Source organism: Seriola aureovittata, chromosome 16 (assembly GCF_021018895.1).
Source record: "Seriola aureovittata isolate HTS-2021-v1 ecotype China chromosome 16, ASM2101889v1, whole genome shotgun sequence".
NCBI lineage: Eukaryota > Metazoa > Chordata > Actinopteri > Carangiformes > Carangidae > Seriola > Seriola aureovittata.
The window spans coordinates 12494449-12519156 of NC_079379.1; the positions used below are offsets into that span (position 1 = coordinate 12494449).

The 24708-nt window shown below is 38.7% G+C and overlaps 1 protein-coding gene across 3 annotated transcripts in view; it reads left to right on the top strand.

The window, feature by feature from the left end:
• Positions 1–24708, top strand: part of csmd3b (CUB and Sushi multiple domains 3b) — a 333374-nt gene that overhangs the window by 75112 nt on the left and 233554 nt on the right. For all 3 annotated transcript variants that reach the window (XM_056398790.1, XM_056398791.1, XM_056398792.1), the window contains exon 3: positions 185–407. In XM_056398790.1, the coding sequence (XP_056254765.1) occupies positions 185–407 (223 nt within the window). The remainder of the gene's footprint in view (positions 1–184; positions 408–24708) is intronic.

The window sequence follows — 24708 nt, forward strand, 5'->3', positions numbered from 1 at the left end:
GCTAACTACTGTGTCATTTTAATATTTTGTTGTTGTTTATGCTGTTGTGTGTTGTGTACTTTAAACTCTAAACTTTAAATATAATTTCCTCCTTTCCTTGCTGTTCTCTTTTGTCTCAATTCTCTATTTTATAAATAAAACTGTATTAAAATAAATGAACCATTCCCTCTTTCCTCTCCTTCAGGTTTTATCTACACGTGTGGCGGTACGATGAAAGGCCGAAATGGCAGTATAGAATCGCCAGGTTTTCCCTATGGCTATCCCAATGGCGCAAACTGCACCTGGGTCATTGTCGGGGAGGAAGGAAGTAGAATCCAGCTCATCTTCTTGTCATTTGCCATAGAAGAAGAATACGACTTCCTGTCCTTGTATGATGGACATCCCCACCCTGCTAACTTCAGGACCAGGTAAGACCAGTGAAAAATTATTACTCTTTTTATTTCTTGTGAACAAGTGTTTAAATTGTGGAGCATGGGCATGTAAATCATACACATTTGAAAAAGTCATTACGTAATGGCAGAAGGCTGTTATGACAAATTAAAAGAGTATTTTATTATGACTACTTTCACAGTAAATTATTTGTGATCAGCATCCTATAATCTCCATGAAAAAGTAGCAAGGCACAAGCACCTGTAATGGCATGCAGCCCATTGCTTATTATTAGGTTACTATTGATGTGCAGCCAGTTTTTACTTCTTTAAGCTGAAGCTATGAAAAGAAACTCCTCTGTGTTTTTGCCAATTACTGATGAGCTATAATAAGCTAAGATGTCCTCATGATCAAACGTTAGGGATCAAGAATTCAGGAAAAAAAAAAGAAAATAAAAGAAACCAGAAGTATATACAGGTTGTAACAGTGTTTTGGTGTGAATACATATTTAGAAAGCACATACTGTTTAATATCAACATCAATGCTTGTTGTTTCGACACACACAGACAAGATGTTATCAGTGCTGGGCTGGATTTTCTCAAGCAATACTACTGCAGCAGAACAAATGACCTTGTATAGCAACAGGGTGCTGTCTTGCTGTAGTACACAAATTGCCAAGGCTCAATCAGTGCCACTGTGGTTTCCCTTTAGTTATTGAACTATTTTATTGAGCTCCTTTTGCGAGAAGCACAATGCCCAGAAAAGAAACTCATTTCAGATGAGCTATTAAACTCTCCTTGCCTTATGATTTTATCAGGCACTCAGTATTGCCTAATAGCATCTGTCACTGACTGTTCAAATTCACCATGTTCTTTTAACCCTGCAATTAAACTATTATTTAGTTATTCAATTAACTGTGAAATGTGAGAGCGATATTGAAATGTTGTTTGATTTTCACATGACAAAACACTGATGCTTAAGGTTGATAGTGAAGTTTTGGCACAAGTTGGTCCCCAAAAAAGTTCTCGTCACCGCTCCCACACTCTAGATCTAAGTAGCTTTTCAGTTTTATTAAGATGAAGGAATATTTTTCCCTGTTTATTCAGACTCTTAGTTATTTTTTGCGTGAGGTACTTGATAACATGTAAATCTGCTGACTATTAACAACTTGTTTTTGTCAGTCAGTAAAATTGGAAAGCTCTGCCAAAAAAAGCAAACACAACTGTTTACAGATTAGCTGCTGTGTTTGATCCTTGAACAAGGCTTCTCTGTCTTGCTCACACGTCATTCTGTGGAACGAAACAGAAATAAGCAAATAACTATAAATGAGGGTTAATTTTATTTTTGATCCTACGGATGTTCACGTCCACCTGCAAGTAATTCTCGGATTCAAGAATATCCAATATGGAGCTCTTTCGGGTCCTCTTATTCAAGGCAGCAGCACTTTCTGCACACAAGCTCTTCAGCTGCAGTGGTGATCCTAGACTCTGGGGGGCCTCAGGCAAAGAAACCCATCAGAGACTTTTGGCAGACGTTACAATTTACGTCCCCTAAACGGTTCACATGCAGCCAGTGGATTGACTGTAACTACAGTACACATCATCAGGGGCCCCACTTATGAGGGTTTTGGGGCAACAGCAGTGCACTGTATAGTGTCTGTATGGGAGGTTTAAGGGGGGTTTATAGTTGTCATTGCAAAATGTGCCAATATGAGGGGGCATCCAACGGCTCTTTTCCCCTCCGAGGCCCCAAACATTTGTCTGGTTTGCCTCTCCTGAGTGTGTGCCTCTATGCGTCTGGAACAGCTCCACCTGACACAAGAAGAGAAAAATGGCAGCTCTGTGCCCAAAAGATGCAAAGATCAGCAAAATGTGCCACTAAGAAGTTCATTTGCAGGGCACATGCCAATGCCAACACACAGTACAACTCAACTCAAACCTTTTCTCAAGTCTTTTCTTCCATTGCCAGGACAGTTGCTGTCCTCGTTGATTTTAAGTGGGTGAGGCCTGCATCCGTCAGAGTTTAGCAATATTTGAATGACATTTTGAGGACATAAGATTTACAACCGCATTTTTAGCAGCTTTAAAATAAAGTTATATGATCTTGATCCTAACGTGTCTTATTCATCCCAGCCAGTTCCGTTCAGAAGCACAAAAACTAGAAACGGCGCAACAGAAAGAGTGAATACAAATCTGTTTTGCATTTCTCACTGTCACCAAATTACCGCCTGACTATTCACTGTCACCTCAGGAGAATCTTTCATCTTGAACTGCATTGTCAACATTAGGCAGGAGCTGCCACTGTCGATGGGGTTTTGGGTGAGGTCAGAAAAGGATTTCTTTAATTACATCGGGCATGTGTGAGGCAACTACCAGAGATGCAGGGCTGGGCAAGGAAATCTGGTCTGGTTCAATTGAGGAAAAAGGATTTGGGTCATGGAGAGATGAAATGAGTCCTCTTGATACTTGGCCGGTTGCTGAAAAGCAATTCTCTCCCTGTGGGGAATGAACCGTGTTCCTTTGGTTCAACGGGCATAATTTCTAATCAGCCAGCTGCAATAATCAACCTTTCTCAGACAATCCGGTGGCTTTTAGTGCTCAAATTGCCATACAGAGTTAATTAAACAAGGGAGCAAGAGAGCAAAATAGAATAGAAGAGGGTGACCATGAGATTTTGCCACTTTTTATGTGATTTCTGTTGTGATTCCCATGGGGAGAAAACGAGAGAGAACAAACAGATAGGGGGAGAGAGAAAGTGAAAGATGCCCTCTATGCTCTTATTGGTTGATTAGGATTTCCTGCTCATCTGAGATAACAGGAAATGATGTGCTGGGTGAGTGTGTGCACACATGCATTCACGTGCATAGGTTTGTGTGTGCGCATTTGCGTGTGTGTGTGAGGAAGATTTATGGTGTGCATACTTACAATCGCCCCGCTAGTTAAGCCAAATTACCTCTGCTGTCTCATTCTCTCTTTCTTTTTCTTTCCTTCTCTCACTTCCTCTCCTTCACACGCACCAACGCATGCACACGGACACAGGGCAAAACGGTGATTAAAAGGTCAGATCCATTAACAAGAAAATGGTAATTATGGGGAGCGATTAACATGGATCACGCGCACACACACACACACACACACACACACACACACACTTTTGCACATAAAATGCACATAAAATGCACAAACACCAGATACACACAGGTCACACACACAAATAAATTCTCTTTTTTTTTCCCCCCGTGTCATAAATAAATGTGACCAAAGGTCACGTGTTTCCTTTTTAGGATTGTCCAGATAACTTTGTTTAATGTCACATGAACACTCATCTGTTGGGAAAATTTAGCTAAATTAGGCGAAATATGGTTGTAATCAGAATTATCCGGTGGAACCCTTTTAATTATTTGAACAGCGATATAATTTCAGAGTCAGCACAATAAAACTAAAAACCGTTTCTGTGGTTGAGCAGTCCAGAACTGACTTTAAGAGGGAATAAGATACAGAAAACAACAAAGATCAGATACCTCTTGACTGAAAGTCAGTTACAGAAAACACAGGCAACAACTTTATGCTTAAAAAATGTATTAATGCATGCGACAAACAAAGACTGACATAAAAAAGTGAAAGAGTAGATGAATTACCAGCGTTTGATTTACGAGCAACCCCCCTGCTGCCAGAGAGGCCTGTGCACTCTCCAATGTGGCTCTCCAGAGCCATTAGCAGCTGTTTCTTACTTTTGTCTTATCTTCTTGCTTTCTTCGAGAGGCTTTGATCTGTCTTTGAATGTTAACACTGGTCCAGGTTTGTCCAAATGTCCTCACAACTAATTTACTGCTGTGAAAATGGAAGTAAGCCAAAGTCTTAAAGCTGGGGTGAATATTTGGAGGTTGCCTGGCATGCATCACACCTCAGATGTGTTTGTCTTGTGTCATACTCAGTCATTCCCTACACACCTCTTCTGAACTCTAAAGGAGGCTATCACTTCTTCCTTTTGGGACAGACATAACAGAAAATCAAAGTCATAATTTAAGAAATGCTATCAGTCAGTGATGGCAGTTTTTTCAGATTTACGATTAACATTCAGTGTGAATGCTGCTCGTCCCCAAATCAGGGCTACGAGTTTTACCACAAACACTTTAATCAAGATGTAAAAGTGGTGTTTTCAGTGGTAAGTTTTCATAAACAACTAAAGGGCACATTCCTTGATTGCTGAGCGATCTCGAGCCATGTTCCAACTCTGCACAGCAAGCAGGCACTTGTGTGAGACATCCGTCTGGCTGATGAATCATATTATTAACTGACTCTCATGTTAAACACAAATTCAAGCAGTGTGAAACAGCTCCCCGCAGTCCACCCTCGACCATTTATTGACTCTGTTTGGAAGTTGGAATTACTGACAGCGACAAACACAGGGTTTTGAACTTTGGGCGGGTCTTGTCTCACCTGTCCACCCTCTTCATGATGTTGGTGCAACAAACAGATATGATGAATGGAGCTGGGCTTGTTTGTACTCTCTGTGCCTTTACATTTGTGAAAGCCATACATGTACACGCGCACACACACACACACACACACACACACACACACACACACACACACACACACACACAGTCGAAATTACAATGACTTACATTCATTTCCTGAAGACTTACTCTAACCTCAGTATCCTTACTCTGACCTTAAAACATGTTTTCACCTTAAATGCAATGATTTACGTTTTGGGGATCTGCTTTTTTCCCTGCTGACTTAAGGAGAAGCAGTCCCCATAATGTGACTGTGTAAACAGATTTAAGTTCCCACAACATGAGTAATACGTGGATCACAGGAACACATACACACACATGCGCGCGCACACACACACACACACACACACACACACACACACACACACACACACACACACACACACACACACACACACACACCCTCACCCCAACATTCAAAACACATTAATATTGCATAGGACCTTAGATTGCAAATTCTGTGTCATTCTAGTTTTAATATTTGGTCAGTGACCCTGGGTCAAAGCTGGCTTAATGGCATTTTTGGGTCCCCCAAAAGATTTTGAAAACATAAATGTTTTTCAAATTATTTTTCTTTAAATTGTTAATATTGTTAAAGTGAATTCATTCCAAAAACAAGGTATCCCACGTGGCATCTCAACCACAAAATCTGTAATACCTGGAAGAAATATGAGCTAATAAACATGTAATTGTGGTAACACTTTCCACTCCAGCTCTCCCAGGGAGGCCTCTGTTAATTAAACTGATGAAATGTTTTAATTAGGGGGATTAAATTATTTAATGAAATCTAGTTCATCATTAAAATACATAAATAATTGAACTGATTGTGTTCTTTGTCGATCTCATTATCGCTTTTGTATATGACTGGTCCAGCCTGCCTTCATTAGGACACATTAATGAAGAGGAACCAAGCAGGGGCCAGAGGAAAAGAAAGGGAGAAAAGAAGATGTAGTAGATTGCGACTGTGTGTTACGATTACAAATTTGTTCAATTCTTTTTAGTCTCAGGCACAGTAGCTAATTACATTACATCCATAATCATTATTGTATGATTTTGTGAGACAACATTTGTGTTCATTGCCACTGCCTGTGCTAACCCCAGCTTTTAAGACTGGAGACTGGACTTCACATCTCAGCTTTTTAACCATGACAATGATTTTTCATCAACCTTAACAAAGTGGTTTTAGTCTGCAAACTTAAATGAACCCATAAACATACAGAACCTTCAATGCACAGATATTTTAAAATAGAACTCATAGAAAAATACCAATCTGTCCATTGTCAGTATTCCTTTGTGATGGGTAGTTTGCTTAAAAATACCATTGTGATATCTGGATTTTGATTATGTTTCCTGGGCATTTCTCACCTTGTTAACTGTAGCTGGCTCTTCATCTGCAGTGCCGGTGTTGTTTTTGAACACCTGTTATTAGCATGGCTTGTTTTCCATCTATTATTACGATTACACAGATTAAATTGAGACATTTTTCCACAATGCAGAATCAAAATGTTCAGTAAATTCACTCATCACTAACTTATACATGATGTCCCAGCTTTTATCATAGAGTAGCCTGGTTATTCATCACATTGCACAAGTTTATGATCTGTGGTTAATGTATATGTATTTTCAAATCCTTTATATCCCTTCCAGTTTATGTAAGTATGAGGATGAACTCTCTTTGGTTTTATGGCTGCCTGGGCACCAGGATAATCCAATAAACCATCCATAACTGTGATACCAGTGCGCATATTAACGTACTCATTTACAATGTGTACAGAGACACTAAATAGAGATGAAGAAGAAAACGGGAAAATGGGTGACAGAGAGGCAGACTTAAGAATGACAGAGTGTGTTTGTATGTAATCATTGTAAATTATATTGGAACCTCCTGAGGTGTGCTTGATTTAGCCTGAGACCCTTAAACAGACAGTGTGACATTTTGAAATTAAATCTGTTAATTGTCTTCACTGGTCATTTGTCACATTATGTTGTTGGCTCTTGAGCTTGTGGTGATTCTTTGGTTTGAGCGTCTATTTATTTTCATTTAATTGAAATGCTAGTTAAGCTTTTTTTCCGTTTCTGATAATAAGACAGGTGTTTAACAAAGCTACACTTAAGAATGTCAAGACAAATATTCCAACAGCATTAAATGCTTAAATAACCTTAGATAAATACAGTATAGATAAGTGCTGTTTTTTTTTCTTTTTGTGTGGCAATAAATACATTTTCACATATTTATTATATCAGAACAAAGGTTGAATATTGTTGTTTATTCATTTCTTGTGAGGTTGACTGACAAAGGCACTGTTTGACTGGTTTGTTTAAAATGTGCATAAAGCTCAACATTACTCAGCTCTCTTTTGTCGTCTCAGCTGCTTTCGTCCTGCCGCTGTGCGTAGCTGTAGCGAATGTCTTCCTGTGTCACAAGCTGCCGTTTGAAATGACTTCCTGTCACTCACTGATGTTTCGTCATAGTAAATGTGAAAGCCTGCTCAGGTAGTGGCACATAACTTGTTGGAATCGAAGACGTGAGTGGGACAACAAGTAGACTTCTGAGAATTTAACAGCTGTCTAAGAATTAATAATGTGTGAGCACCAAGAGAGCGTCTGAGAGTTTTGGGGCATGGATTGATAGATGGATGAAATGCAAACACTAAACGATGGAAGACATTATACCCCTTGATGTTTTAGACTGACTTGCTTATAGTCCAAAACTTTGACAAAAGCTCAAATGCAAATTTGTTATTGCTGTCAACATGCCAAATTTTAGGTAATTAAAACAAAAAATGTGTCACAGAATTCTGAAATAATGTAAATGGGGCTTTGGAGAATGATAAATCAATCCACAGGAAACAAGGGAGTATCAAAGGGAAATTCAAAGGATTTAAATGCACCCCTAACTGAAAAACTACTTGTAGACTCCTTTGTGAATAACGCCAAGCTTCCCACCCAGACCTGGAAATCTGGTTTATTTAAAAATGTATAACTAAGGGGATCTATTTCCATGAGGAGGAATGTACTGCAACCCATATTTCTGATGAAATCAAAATCAAGACAGCTTGAGGAAACAAAATCATTAACAATATGTTTTATTGGAGAGAGGTCCTAAATTTACTATGATGCATTTCACACATCCAGGGCAGAAGCAGGACTAATGGATGTAAGATTTAGGCATAGGCTGTAGGATTGTTATTAAAGTAAAAGGAGTGACAATTGTTATAATGTGAGTGTCACGCAAATTGCTACTAGCCTTAATAATTGTCATATTTCCCACTCTTGTCATTATTTAATATGTCTACAATGTCTTGTGACATTTTTCAAACAAAATTTATCAACTCTATGGTCCAGTGTGTCTTTCTTTGGCACCTTTCTTTCCCTCTTCATGTGTGAGCCATCGTCACCCTAACATATCATTAATGCTCTGTTGCATGTGATCTGCTGCAGCATCTGAACAGATGATGTCCATGCATGCAAATTCATCATTTGAAGTTTCGTGTAAACTTTAGGTTCTTTCATGGCTATTCTCTCTACATGTGCCCACACTTCATATGTAAAATTATGTTTTACAGAAACAAACTGCAAAGTCACCCTCACAAAGCAACCACTGAAGTTGTGTCAGGTCACTGTATGAATATTTTAACATTGCAATCTGTCAATCTGTCTGTTCCATCTAGTGGCTGTATTTGTTTTGTGCAAGCAAATCTGGTTTTAAAACATTTACTTAAAGTAAACTAGGTTTGTGTGGATGCATGTCAATAGTATTACTGAGTATGATCAGAAAAATCTCAGACCCTACTCGTTACAAATGTTGTTTGAATATCTAGATTAAATTTATATGATACAGAGGTGAAAAACACACGAGGAAGTGAATAAAGTGTTTACTCGTTTGTTTGTGGTGTCAGAGAGATTCTATGGAAGACTATCAAAGGGTCATATAAACAACTTATATTGAATAACACCTCAGGGTAAAAGTCCAACCTTTGATATTACAAGCTTTATATGACATTAATCTCTAGTTCTGATGCACCATGGGTCATGCACCCATTGTTGTTTGTGGTTCACACTTTCCTCCAACTATTCATATGCCTTGGAAAGTGGCATCTAACAGGTCATGCATACACATATACATGCACGTACATACTTACATATTATTTATGCTATGTAGCTTTAATCATAGAGGAAGATATTTTTCATCTTAAATACCGCCAACATTTAAACGTGTTATGAATATGCACGAGATGACTATAATTTATTCTGGTCAGAGTGGGCAAGCTAATATAGAATAAATATAGGCCTAGAGTAAATATTAACAACATGAACACAATGTAAAACAAACACTGCAACAAGCACATCCGCGGAAACATTACACATTGTGTAAATGCTTGACCTCAACAAAAATGACAAACATTAAAACTCAAAAAATAAGAAGAGATGCAATTTTAGTTTACGTATTTATTTACTTATTTACAAAGCATATTGTAGCGCTTTCCAGTAATGCACTAATTTTCCGAGGTTCTCTGAATGCAGCATAAACTTTACGATTGAGAATGTAATTAACTGCGCAAATTCAGGTGTGAAAGACTATTTGCCTCAGTTTGGAGTAATTCCTTCTAGTAAGTACCATTACCGTTACCAACTGTTTCAGCCTAACATTTGTGTTATTAATAATTTTTCGTTTTATACTTAAGAAGGTGTAAGCTAGCATTTAGTAACTGTTGAAAGTAACAGCTATTGCGTCTAGCTATTTCTACATTAGCTATTATTTTCTAGGTCTAGCAGCCTGCCGGTTATCTGATTTTGAGGGGCTAAACATAAGTTACGTGTCCTTATTTGATTCTGAAAGCACACTTGTTATATTTCTAGATAGTTTTGTTGCTAGTCTAATGGGACTTGTTCGGTAAATTATTTTTTGTAGTGAAACTCTTGACAAAATTAACAAAAGATGTAGAATGAAAAGTATAGGTTAGGTTTGTGAAATCCGGAATCCTTTACCAGGTGTCACCGAAGCAGCTCTGTGAATTGAGAGTTGGCAGGTGGAGGGTCTGAGACAATTGTATCAATTTTCAGGTTAGTCAGTGGGTGAGTGACTGAGGTTAGGGGACTAGCAAAACTCTATGAAAGTTGAGGGTTGACGGTCAGGGGCCTGGCTACATGCTCTCTGTTGCTTTACTCTGGACAAAGAAGCATAGTGCAGTGTTAGTTGAATGTAATGCTTGTTTTACCCCACTAACTTTATTTCTGATTTCATGGTAGTGGTGATCAGATTGACCAAATCTTTGGTATAGGTTTGATTGGGTGTGGTATAGCAATGCTGCCTCTCTCTGGATACTTAGTGCAATTGGGCTGAATTAGCTCTGGTATTGTGTAATATGTCGTTATCCTGATCACTGCTTTTTTTTTTTTTGACAACCTGAGAGCTCAACCAGTCAGAATAAACGCATCATAACATGGTAAATCAGTGTTATTGAAAGTCTTGTGTCTGGCTCTCACACATTTGGTATGACATGTTTTTATGTCACACCTCTATATCATGTTGTCAAGCTCCCTAAACGAATCAGACAGCATAATGTAAATGGCCATTGAAGCGGCAGTCTGAGCATAATGATACAGATACCACAGGTCACCGTATATTTATTTCTGCATGATGGGATCCTATTGGTTTTTAACAATATGCTCGGGATTACACACAGACACAAGACATGTTTCATTTCTGTCATGAATTTGAGAGGAATTTATTGCTAAATTTAGCTTTTTGTGCCTGCTTTGACCTTTTTAGACATGAATCATATTCATTTTCTTTTTTTTTGTAACCAAAACACACATTCCATTGTTTTTGATTGAAGCCTCTGTGGCTATGACTTCAGATGAGTTTGCTGAAACACAAAAAGGAATGAAAAGGGAAGAACAGCAGATGAGAATAGCGGATAGAATTCCTAAAGTGGAGAAGTGTCCAGAGGAAAAGGAAGAGGAGGAGGGAAATGGATGTGCCAACAGAGAAAGCCCCAGAAGAAAGGTAAGATGCTCAGATAACCAGTACAGCAGCAGCAAGTAGCTTTCCTTGCAATCCATAAATAGTACTGTTGTATAAAATTTGGAACAAAGCAATGTACATAATGCCAATTATTTATAAAATGTAGGCATTGTAATGCCCGGCAGCTTGGGCACAGTATTGGTATTATAGTGTCTTGGAGGTATGCCACAGAAAAGAGGGGAAAAACAGTAGAGGATTTGTTTCTGATATTTTCTTTTTTATGTTTAAAAAACATGAGAGTGTATCAAGACAAGCATGCACAGCATTTACAGCCTATGATTAGCAAATCGTATCTGATCTGATTCAAGGTTGAAACCCTAGTTGGAGCTATTAAGACTGAGGTGTTACAGTCGTTTTTTGGAGTTAACATGCAGCTTCTGTGCATGTGTTTCTGTGTGTATGTACGAGAGGGAAACAATAGTGTTTCTCTCTTTTTGCACATAAAACATTTACTAACCGTTCCAAGGCAAATGTTTTTTACATCTTTAATGCTACAATGCAGCAGGTGAACTAAGTGATTTGGTTTGTGAAACCAGAGCATTGGTTACATCTGTTTTCATTGTGATCTGGCCATTAGATCAGACATCTCTGAAGTGTATACACTCAGCTGAAACATGGCTACACCGAAAGCTGTTCTTGACATCTACATTTGTAGACATCAATGTGTGGATTTAAACATGGCCATAGACTTCATATTTTTCATTTATCATGCAGTTTTTGACAGTAGGTGTGTTCCTTTTTTTTTTTAAGGCATTGAAGATGTGCTGAAATGTTGACACTTTTTCACTTGGCTTTGATGGCTGGTGACAACAAATGTGCAGACTTTTATATTGTTACTGTAATGTGTTATTTGATGATAGTTATGTCATAACTACATACTGCACATTTTCTAAGAACTTAATTTATATGTTAGTTTACTTTGATGCCATCAGTTTGGTTGGTCGTTTTTGTACAGTGGAAAACAGTCACAGTATTCTTACAGAGCTCAGATCTGTGGTGACATGAATTAAAATGACTAGCAGCCATAGTACATATGGAAAAAAAAAAAAGTTGAGTTGCCATATGCTGGCCAATTTATTCTCTGGTTCCTGACTTGACCCAGTTTGTATGTGCAATTCTTTACAGCACCAATTTTACACCTGGCCAAGTCACACACACACACATACACACACACACACACACACACACACACACACACACACACACACACCCCCACACACCCTCCCCCCCAAAACATATACACACACACACACACACACACACACACAAACATTATATATAAACATGCATAATGAGACACATATACACAGAACATACACAGGCTGCATACATACAAAATACACACATATGCATATAGAAAGACAGGCACCTACACAGAGTCAAAGAAGGAAAACATGCACAAATACAAAGGCCATGGGAAACAGCTGTGTGTGATTGGTGTGAAAATAAGCAAATATGGTCTTTGATGTTGGGTACACTTTTTTGAGAAGAAAGCAAGAGGTATATATGTAGATGTATATGTGTGTGTGTGTGAGTGAGTGAGCGGTTTGTGTGAGTGTGAACTGAGGTGTGTTTACCCCTGAGGTAGTGGTATTTCATCTCTTCCTGCATCAGTTCTGCCCTGTAGGGGGTAAGAGGTGTGTGTATGTGTGTGTACATGTTCCCGTGTGTACGTGCGTGTGCCCGTGTGTGTGTTGAAAGATCCAAATGGCTTTGCTCTGGTTAAAAAGACAGGAAGGAAAAGAAAGAGAACTCTTTTTTTGTGGCTATTTTCAAGGCTCTTCTCCCTACGTGCTCTTGTCAGTGAGGCTCAGACCAGCATTTACTTGCTTCAAAATCAGAATTACTTTATATTTTCCAGTGCAGAAAATCTGTTTCAGCAATGTGGATTGTATAATCATGATAATCATGCTCAGACACAATAAACTGATTGCTATATGAGGATAGAACATGACCTCTAGTACCAAAGGAGCTGTTGGTATGCGTGTAAAGTGGTTAAAGTGGTTGTGTGCATACAGTATATATATATATATATATATATATATATATATATAAAATAAGTTATACATCCCTTGTTAGATATCTTTTGAATTCAACATAGTTAATAGAACATTGTGAAGAAGCACATGAACTATACCAGATAACTACAGTCCACTTGTGCAGGACAAAACTAACTTGGAAACAGAAAATTAACAGTTTGTAAACAACTTTCTTGCTGCACCAACTTTTATTGCACTAAACAACATTTTGGCACAGTAGGTGTCCATCATGTGCCCAATTTGGTGTGAACAATCACTGCAAGAAAACTTGGAGAAACGAAAATGTTGTGTGGACTTGCTTTGATTTGTGCATAATTACTAAGCCTTGCACAGTGTGCAGGGAAACTTTGTGGGTGTGAGTGCATTTGTGCTTCAGACAGGGATGCTTTCATGTAAAAGTTGCAAAGCCATTCTTAGCCATTTAAGGAATAAGTAATGTTTCCATTTAATGTGAATGCAGTGCTGTGAAAAGAACTCATAACTTTAAATTTGTGGCCCTTTAGGGGTGGTGTTATAGTAACCAAGACTACTAACACAATTTTTTATTAAATGTGACTTTTTGTCTGTTTTTTTTTTATGTCAGAGTTCACAGGCACACAAAGGAGGGAGGACAGAAAGAAAGAAAGACGGGTGTTATATATTCTTTGGAATATAACTTTATGATGGATTTAGCTCATCCATCACTACTCCTTTCCTTCAAATTACATAATTTCTGTTTCTCATTTTTACATTCTCTCAATCACTGTCTGTAGCTCTGAATTTAAGCTTTCAGTTCATTATCACTCCTGTCTTGATACACAGTCACTAGTATCATTTCTCTTTCTGACAAAATGTCTCAGTCTTCTGTCTAAGTCTGCCTTTCTCTGAATGAATGTAATTCACTCTTTCATCTCTCTGTTTCTCAATGTCTGTCTCTCAACCCCTCTCTCTCTTTTCACAATATTAATTCAACCCCCCCCCCACACCCACACACGCACACACACACTCCCCATCCCATCTGTTTCTCTCTCAATTCTTCCTACAAATGTCATTAATTCAGTGCTGATAACCAGCTCTGTTCTTTTCAGCTCAGCCTGGTGCAGATTATAATTATAATCATTACAATAACGTTAACAGTGCAGTACAATATTAAGGGAGTCAAATCCCCCGGTGATATATCTCTCTTGAGTCTTTGGAGCTCCTGTTCTTTGTGTCATATTGTAGTCACCATGGCCCATAGAGATTATGTCTGCATGCATTTCATACACCTGGGACTGGCATTAATTGATTTTTTTTTTCCTCCTCATGTTCTGTGAGTGGTCTTTTCAGTCTTATGAGAGAAAAGGGGCACAGTTTCAGATTATATGCAGTAAGCTATCTATAATGATGAGTGAATTTAAATACTTAGCACCTATCAGTGCTTGATGAAAGTGAAGCTTCTACCTCAAAAACTGTCATACAGCTACAACACCTTTGTTCAATAGTGTGGCAATAAACAAGACAATCCTGTATGTGTATGTATGATAAGAAGCAATGTCTTCTAAAAAAACAAAAAAAAAGTATAAATGTACGATTAATTTGTCCTGACAGTGGGCCATTTGCTGCTCCCAATTTTAAAATTGACTCAAAATGAATGGACTGAATTCTGTGTTGCAAACCTGTTGAGTTGTGCATGGCACTGGTGAGACCTGCTTAGCCTTGATCATGGCTGTATCTTCTTAACCCTGTTTGTTTTGGATAGCAGGCTAATGAGAACCAGGGCAGTGTAACAAGTCAGCCAATATACCTTGGGTGACTCTCCTGTCTGGTAGTATTGACAGTTCTGTGTGTGTCTGGGTGTGTTTGTGTGTGTATGTGAAGTTCCAGTAATCCCAGTGGCTAAGCTGGTAATCCCCTCAAGCTGCCCATTAGCCCCTTGACACACATGTACACACACACATACAGGCACACATAGTTCCTCCAGGGCAGTCACCCAGGTGTCAGGCAGACTGTTCCTCAGGGAGGGATCACTATGATCAGCCACAGAGCTGGCCCACTGCCCCTGGATGGAATAATGGAGACACTGCCTGGCAATACATACAGATTAAAGAGATGGAGACAAAGGCAGAGGGAGAGAAAAACAGAGAAAGGGATGGTGGGAGGGAGAGGGGCCAGATTGGGATGACTGGAGGGGAGAAGAGGAAAGGAGAAAACTGCAAAGGGGTATATGTAGGCGAAATAGGGAAGAAGGACAGACAAAGAAAAGAAACAAGGATTAAGAGAAAAGTTATTTTTATGTCTCTTTCTGCTCAGTGAACTGGACTCTGCATTGCATGTTATCTAGAAAATTTTAAGCTTCGGGATACTTTACCCTTCCCTATTTGGACGAGAATACCAGATTTCTGCTATGGTTTGCTGTTTTTTTTTTTGTGTGTGTCTTGTACAGAACACTTTTTTCCATTTCTGTGTATCCCCTGTTGCTGTTTCTGGTTGTTTCTATCTCTGAAATGGCATCAGCCGATCTGTGTAGCAATGTTTCCTTTGAGTTAGAATTCTCAAATCGATGATTCACCTGAGCCACAAATGGAGTTTTTGAAAAACACAGTGCCTTTGTGGATATGATGTCTTTGTTCCTGAAATGCTTCTTTTCCTCCCTCAAGTTGATGTGATAATCAGTGTTTGGACTCTCATGGCCCTTGAAACTTGTAAAAACCCCTCAGAGTTTCAAATGTATGCCTGTCAGTGATAAAAATAAGCACTCTTCGTTATTTCTGTCAAACACACTTTGTATAGGTATGTGGCATTTGTTCAGACAACATCATTTTGTTGGAGTCTCATAGCCACCCACTGTCCTTCTGGAGTTTAGAAGTGAACTGTGTGGGCAGGAAGAGACATGCTTCTGATTATATGAAGACAACCACACTGAGGCTCTACTATTGTGAGTCATTCAGTTTCAACACTGAGCCCATCAGTACTCTACGCTGACGTGGGACGACAGAGGAATCGTTCCCTTTAGTATGTCACATAACACAAACAGTGAGACACAGCAACAATGACTCATTCACACTGTAGGAACGCTGTTTCTGTTTTCTCGCACCTCTTTGTCTCGACCGCCATTTCTTGACAAAATGTTAGAGATGGTGTTCTCACTTGGTTCAGTGCTGCTTCATTTAAACTTCTATGTCTTTGTGTGTCTATACTTGCATGCCTTCAATATTCTCCATCTCTTTTTGTTCATTTTCACATCTTCTTGTATGTTTTGGGTTTTTGTTATACATATATAGTTCTATCTTATTTATTCTGCAGTGCAGAAGAGTCGTATTGACCAAACAACTCTTGAACTCAGATAATGCAGATATATTTGACATACTTTAATAAACCTACTCTGACATTTTATTGTAGAGGGCTGTTCAGCCACTTGTTATAGAGTTTTTTTCTAAGACCCAAGCAAAGTGTACAGCAGATCATTTCACTTACTAGTATTTATTTAGTCAGAAATTAAATTAAACCGTTAGGTGAAAATCACCAGGTATCTTTTGTCGGAGTTTGCAGCACATCAGGAAACAGACATTGTTTTTCTACTGTATCCTTCTGGACAATTATGGCAACATGTATAATTTTAAGTTTTTTTAATTGACAAGTATGTGACACTAAAGCCCTGAGTACGCTTTCATTTTATCTTTCTTTTTCCTTTATCATATGCTGTCTGTCAGACTATGAGATGCTGTCAAGATAGAGTCTTGAGTTAGTTTGTGCGATCCTGTTGGCATACTGTGCAATTGATCATTGGACTTTGGAGAATCCATCAACCTGCACCAATATGCCTAAAAGTACTATAAAACTTTCCTAGAGGCTCAGATTCAGTGCAGATCCAGATAGTTAACTGTCTGTGACCCTCTCATACAGTGCAATGGAGATCAGTGCTTACAATGGAAATTTGTGTCCATGGCAGCCTAAACTGCAGTCTTACTTGATATGCTAAAGAAAGCAAAAAAAGGCACAGAATGTGTGCGAATGCCAGCAGCTCGTTTTCATATGAATAACATGGTTCTACTTTGTATGCTTGTTCAGCCTGTGTTTTGACTGTGGGACTGTTGTCACAAGTGAATCTTTGGTTGTCAGGATTCAGTAGCACAATAGCAGTTCCATATACCTCATTTTAAACCACAGAAATACAAAGAATTACTTTATATGCTTCTATTCACTGGTCACCTTAACCCCATCACCTGTGTTTAATACTCTGGTGTCTGCGGCTGAGAGAAGCACTGTGTGATGTGTCATGTAGTACTGTCTCCCACCTTGTTCAATTCGCTGGCACATGACAGGCCACCAAAATGAAACAACATGTCAGCCATGTTGAACTTTTGCAAAGTGTGTGAGACTGATATACATGCGCCATCTGCAATGCATGCCAACAATGATCGGTATCAGCCTTGGATTGACTGATCTCACCCATAGATGATCAGTATCGGTATCAGTGGCCAAAAAACATGATCGTGTCATCCCTGGTGTACATTATTAATACATTAGACTGAAGATAACTGCTGCTCTGCCGGAAGAATACTCTTGATATTGTCCAGTCTATCAGCTGTCGGCTTTGTCTTGGTCCAAACCTTCGTTATTATATCAACCTTTAAACATCACATTTGTCAGCCTCTTATCTAAAGTCAGTGAAAACTTACATAATGTGACCAGTGAAGACATTATTACATAAAAGTCTCAGATAACTGATGCTGAACACTCTTGAGTTTATTTTCACTCACAGTCCTATGGACTGTGCGTGATCTTTGATGACCATATGTCTTCTTCAATAGCATCTTATCCTGATATACAGTCCACAGAGTGAAACTTGTTCAGCAATACTCCTTCAACTGTAGAAATTCTACTTTAGTAAAACATTCCATGACCTTTTAAAACAGCATTTAATGTTTGGTTAATAGCTCATGTGTACACAAACATGGTGGATGGACATGTTTAAAGATCACACATAGGGAGCTATTAGTTCTTTGACTAGTAACTCCCTTCACCCTGGAGGAAGAATCAGAGAATGGAGCAGAGACAGACAGACATAATGAGACATAAAGGCCCAGACACAGAGAGGGTAAGAACAATGTGTTTCTCTCTGCTCTATTGCTCTCTCCATTATCCTTCAGCACAGAAATACAAGAATTCAATTAAAAGACCATGTAGTGACCTTAACACACATGCACATACGTGAACACACACATTGTTGATGTATCAATTAATCACTGTCTGTCACTTGACCATTATAGCCTGTGTATTCTCACTGGACCATGGGAATTATATACCGTGTGGGTGTGTATGTGTGTGTTTGTAAAATGTCATTCTACTCTATAATGACCATTGTTATTCCCAACTCTTCAAATGGTGTTAGGTCCAGCAGCCCCTCTAATAAGTCTTTTTTGTGTGGGTATGTGTATGTGCACGTATGTGTGTGTGACCAAGTCATTAGTATGCAGTACTATGCACTAGCCTTGTGTTATTAAACATTAAAGCTAGATGACAGAATATGGCCTGAGCCCTGGGGCTAAAACTAACATACTAGGACACACTCAGAGAAACACACAAGTGCACACTGGAAGCCTCAAGACATCCACCCACAAAATGTCCATCTCCATTGGAAGCTAAACCCATTTTATAGTTGATTCTTAAAGCAGTGATTTTGAATGAAGACTGCCATTTATTTTCACACAATAGCAAATTAAAGTCACTGACTCTGGTCAGCTCATTGCTATTGATGTCATGATCTGCACAGGAATTGGTGGCTTTGTGCCAAATAATCATTACACTCACCATTTTGCAAGGATAAGTTTGACTACATTACAGTCTCATATATATATATATATATATATATATATATATATATATATACACACATACACATACTTACTTGCATGTATATGTATGTATGTATATGTGTAATTATAAAAAATTCTCTCAAAGTCAGGCCTGTAAATAACAAGTCTTTGAGATTAAAGGCACCCCAGGGTGATTTTTATGAATAGGAGCTATGTTTTCTGGTCCACAGCTGTGAACCCTACTATAGAAAAAATTACATTTGGCTATTAAAACTAATAAACACCCCATCTGTCCATAAGTTCAGTATATGGTATCAAAGCATGTAGTTAAGTGGGGGCTAAGCAACAGGCAGAGCAGCCTTTTATTAACCGGAGTGTCAAGTTTAAAACATTCTACTCAAAGCTTATTCATTTCACTCCAGCGCTACCATGACACTGGTCTACTGTCAGTCCATCTCTAAAGCTACTAATTCACAATACTGAACTAGGAATACCCATCAAAGGCCATTATTTTTAGTGTGACTTTATTAGATCAGAAACTGCAAAAAAAAAAATACTTTGATTATAGATTACCTTTTAATATTTTATTTATTTATTAACCTTTTTTTATCATAGCATAATAGCAAAGCAACAACACTGAAATATTACACATACAGGACGTGTTGCCAATACAAAACACAGATTAAATGAGCACACCAAAGAATAACATTTAAAGTACAGGTACACTTCAAAGGGAGCCGTATCCCGATGGTTGTGTTGAAAGTATGGTACCTTTTTATTCCATACTACTTGCTTTCCAAAAGCAACCTCTGTGGGTACCAGTCCAGACAATATATGGAGCACATAATTTTAAAAGACAATGACAATGATTATTTAATCTCTCAATCAAGGTTTAGTTGACTCTGGATCTAATGCAAGATGGATTGACTATTGATTAAATATTGAATATAAAATGTTGATTAGCTGGGCATATGGGCAATACAGATGCACATCTCCCCATAAGTAATATTCATCATGCATTCAGCCAAACCATTGTATAAATAGTATTTTATATTTGAACATTTCTAAAAGGAAATCTGGGGGAGCCTGTTTGAATGGGCCTAATGCAGCTGATAAATAAATGATAAAGCTGCAGTCATAGTCTATAGGCATATATTTACATTGTACAGCCAAAGCTAAGTCAGGTGTGACTGTGTGGCAAAAACCTGTGTAGGTCTGCTTTATTTCACACAGAAAATTGAGAATCATTAAGTGAACTGATAAAGAATTGGGCTGAAAAGCAGAATCGATAGTGGCATTGGTATCAATAAGATGTAATCGATACCCATCTCTAATCCTGAAGTACACTTCCACATAACTGCAGCAAGGTGAGAAGTTAAAGCACTGGAAGTCAGCAAAAACAAGATTTATTTCAGGTCGTGGTTTATGGTTTCTTACATATACAGTGCATCCGGAAAGTATTCACACCCCTTCACTTTCCCCACATTTTGTTATGTTACAGCCTTATTCCAAAATGGATTAAATTCCTTTTTTTCTCATCAATCTACACACAATATACCATAATGACAAAGTGAAAAAGTTTTTTTTTTTAGAAATTCTTGCAAATTTATTAAAAATAAAAAAACTGAAATATCGCATGTACATAAGTATTCACACCCTTTACTCAGTACTTTGTTGAGGCACCTTTGGCAGCGATCACAGCCTCAAGTCTTCTTGGATATGAAGCTACAAGCTTGGCACACCTGTATTTGGGGTATTTCTCCCATTCTTCTCTGCAGATCCTCTCAAGCTCTGTCAGGTTAGATGGGGAGCGTCGCTGCACAGCTCTTTTCAGGTCTTTCCAGAGATGTTCAATCAAGTTCAAGTCTGGGTTCTGGCCGGGCCACTCAAGGACATTCACAGACTTATCCCGAAGCCACTCCTTCGTTGTCTTGGCTGAGTACTTAGGGTCGTTGTCCTATTGGAAGGTAAACCTTCACCCCAGTCTGAGGTCCTGAGCGCTCTGGAGCAGGTTTTCATCAAGGATCTCTCTGTACTTTGCTCCGTTCATCTTTCCCTCGATCCTGACTAGTCTCCCAGTTCCTGTCGCTGAAAAACATCCCCACAGCATGATGCTGCCACCACCATGCTTCACCGTAGAGATGGTATTAGCCAGGTGATGAGCGGTGCCTGGTTTCCTCCAGATGTGACACTTGGCATTCAGGCCAAAGAGTTCAATCTTGGTTTCATCAGACCAGAGAATCTTGTTTCTCATGGTCCTTTAGGTGCCTTCTGGCAAACTCCAAGCGGGCTGTCATGTCCCTTTTACTGAGTAGAGGCTTCCGTCTGGCCACTCTACCATAAAGGCTTGATTGGTGGAGTGCTGCAGAGACGGTTGTCCTTCTGGAAGTTTCTCCCATCTCCACAGAGGAACGCTGGAACTCTGTCAGAGTGACAATCGGGTTCTTGGTCACCTCCCTGACCAAGGCCCTTCTCCCCCGGTTGCTCAGTTTGGCTCGGTGACCAGCTCTAGGAAGAGTCCAGGTGGTTCCAAACTTCTTTCATTTACGAATGATGGAGACCACTGTGCTCTTTGGGACCTTCAATGCTGCAGAAATGTTTTTTTACCCTTCCCCAGATCTGTGCCTCGATACAATGCTGTCTCGGCGGTCTATAGACAATTCCTTTGACTTCATGGCTTGGTTTCTGCTCTGACATGCACTGTCTACAGTGGGACCTTATATAGACATGTGTGTGCCTTTCCAAATCATGTCCAATCAATTGAATTTACTACAGGTGGACTCCAATCAAGCTGCAGAAACATCTCAAGGATGATCAGTAGAAACAGGATGCACCTAAGCTCACTTTTGAGTGTCATAGCAAAGGGTGTGAATACTTATGTACATGCGATATTTCAGTTTTTTATTTTTAATAAATTTACAAGAATTTCTAAAAAACCTGTTTTGCTTTGTCATTATGGGGTATTGTGTGTAGATTGATGAGGAAAAAAAGGAATTTGATCCATTTTGGAATAAGGCTGTAACATAACAAAATGCGGGGAAAGTGAAGGGGTGGGAATACTTTCCGGATGCACTGTAGTATATGTTGAATTAAGATTTTGGCAGACAGCCAAATTCATTTGTAAGAAAGTCTTGATCTTTTTCCTTGATCTATTGAAATGCTCAAAAGAGGTGACCTTTTATATATGAAGGAACTTTAGCTATGTTTGCTACCTGCTCCTTGATTTCCCCCTAGAAGACTGGACAGTCATTATTGCTTGAAGGCAAAAAAAATTTTCCCAATTAAAATTGTATCCAGTTTTCAAAACCTGCACTGTAACTTGCTGTTACTGTGACACTTTTAATTATTTTCTTAAAATATAATTGATTTTTAGTTTAATTTTGTTGCCTTATGATGATCACATCCTTCATTTGGTTCATTTTTTTTATCCAGAGACTTCACACATGGAACACAAGGGTGTGGAGAATATGCCTGTGGTTTTGTTGTCTTTGTTTTTAATTTGAATTTGTGTTTGTCATAAAAAATATTTCACATAAACACGGAAAATGGGCCAAACGCCTTCAGGCAACAAGCCATGTTAACATTCAACCATTCACTCAGTGCATGCATGTACATTTGAGTATTTGCCAACATTTGTGTGCAGCATGTGTGTGTGGGTTTGTTACTGAGTGTGTTTGTGTGTGTGTGTGTGAGTTCACTGTTTGGCTCTGTGACACTTTGTGTTGTGTGGTTGTTTGTTGCCTCTAACAAGTCAAAGAAGTAGTTATTACCGCAGGCAAGGTTATACACCTCTGTACACAGACATACACACAAACACAAAGGAATACGTGTTGTTTATTGCCGTAAAACATGAAAGCTGACCTCCACAGTCTAACATTTAATAAAATCTTAATACTATCTCTGTTATTAGGGTTGCAAGGGTTCGCAAAGCCCGTGGTTCGGACTGTATCATGGATTTTAAGTCACGGATCGGATCATCATCATCAGTAGTTTTAGTCTAGTCTGACTCTGAAGCAAAGGGTTGCTAAAATGCTGTTGTGAGAAGTTGTTAATTCTGTCTTGGCTCCTCGTCCTGTCACTGACACACCAGGGTGATGTTGCTTCAAATGTATGCCCATGCTCGGTGTATTGCTATTGTCACATGGTTAAACTTTGCAATTAATCCCCAGTTCATATGCGTGACGAACCATGAGGGGTCCATACAGATCAACTATGATCCATTACAGCCCAATCTATTATCTCTAGCTAACAAATGTTTCATGAAAAGAAGCCGCCATTTTACAGAAGCTGCCCAGCAAGCTAGAGCTCATTTTCAGATCACTCTGGCCAATTCACTTAATCACATTGCACATTAATACATTATTGTTAATGGTTAATATGACTTATAGCCAAAAGCAGAGTCAAAATGCAGAACAGGTGTATTTACTGTCTGTATTCATTTGCCTTGGAGCCAGTCAAATATGACAGTTCAGATAACAAAACTGCTAAGGTAGCTTTGACAATCTGACCTAGGACAAGTAAGAAGTTTGTCTGCAGTACTATACAGTATTTTACCCAACACAATTAATAAAATGTTTCTATTAATACAGAAACAGTCAGTCATATACATTTTTCAATATTGTTAATATTCACTGTCAAACCTAATTTAGAATTTGATATTTTCTATCACTATAAAATTATAGAATGTTATTAACATCAGCATTTTTTTGTTACCATTTATTTTCTGCTGCTGTCAACTTACAATTATGGTTGCGAGCAGATTGAATATTGCCAGTACACTAGACTATTAAGCATTATATAAAATTTAGTAAGCAGTTATATCATAAATTCCTGGTAACTGAAGTAAAGAACTTTACAATATTACAATGAATTCACGTTTTTTTAACATACAATTTCTACACTGGTAGAGAATGTGCATCTGCTCTGATGTTCATCTGAACTCTGTGTGTGTGTGGGTGTGTGTGTACATCTCTCATCATATTTCTTCTCCTTCATTCTGCTTCAGTCTTTTCTTCTTGTCTTCCTCCATCCATATATCGCTCTAATGACTGTCCCTTTAAGGTGCTGTCAGCTCTGACACCTCCCCTTTAAATGCCAGCAGACACATGCAATCTGTCTCTACGTATCTACAAAATACAGGTGTGTGCACTTGCATGCACACACATCTGTGTGCATCTCACATTAATGTGTGTGTCCCTTCCAGTACATGTATTCATGTGTTTGTTTGCCCTTTCTACGTATGCATGTCAGGTTTAATAGTAAGTGATGGGGTAGCCAGCAGCCTAAACAAGCTTTAGCTCAGGGGGGCAGCACTCACTATCTATCTAACTGCCTGAGAGAGAGAAAAGACAGAGAGATAGAGGAAGGGTGGGAGGGGAAGGAGCTACACAACATTTATCATTTAATAGTGGAAGCAACAACTCCTTTTTGGCTAGACCGAAACAGCCAGCCCTATAAATGCAAATGTCTGTCAGTGACTGACTGACTGAGTGATGAAGTTACACCATTGGTCGTTACTCTCTCAAAGATTATGTGGCACAAACAAGCAGTAATTATAACTTAGTGCATTTGTTGCCAGGTAAGGCGACTTGTTCAGACCCCTTTAACAACTTTTTTCAAACCTCAGAGGAGGTGTAGTAGAGGGGATTAGCCATTATTGAGGTTGACCTTTACCTTCAAAGGGCCAACTCTCTATGCTGACCACGCGGAAGCTAACATGAATGAGCTTCTATCTTTCTCTTTGAGTGATAATTTTAGGTAAAATTAAATATAAAAGTAAATATAGCCGAAATCATAGCACAGTATTTGTCTTTAATTTATGTATTTGGTGAATTTATCAGTTTACTTGGAAATGTCTTGGAAGTGTATTCAGTGCTTACATATTATGTTATTCAGTTCAATTTTTTCAACCCAGGTATACAGTGTAGCATGTGTGTGTATAGGAGTGTGAAAAATGAAAGATTTATCTGCATGTGT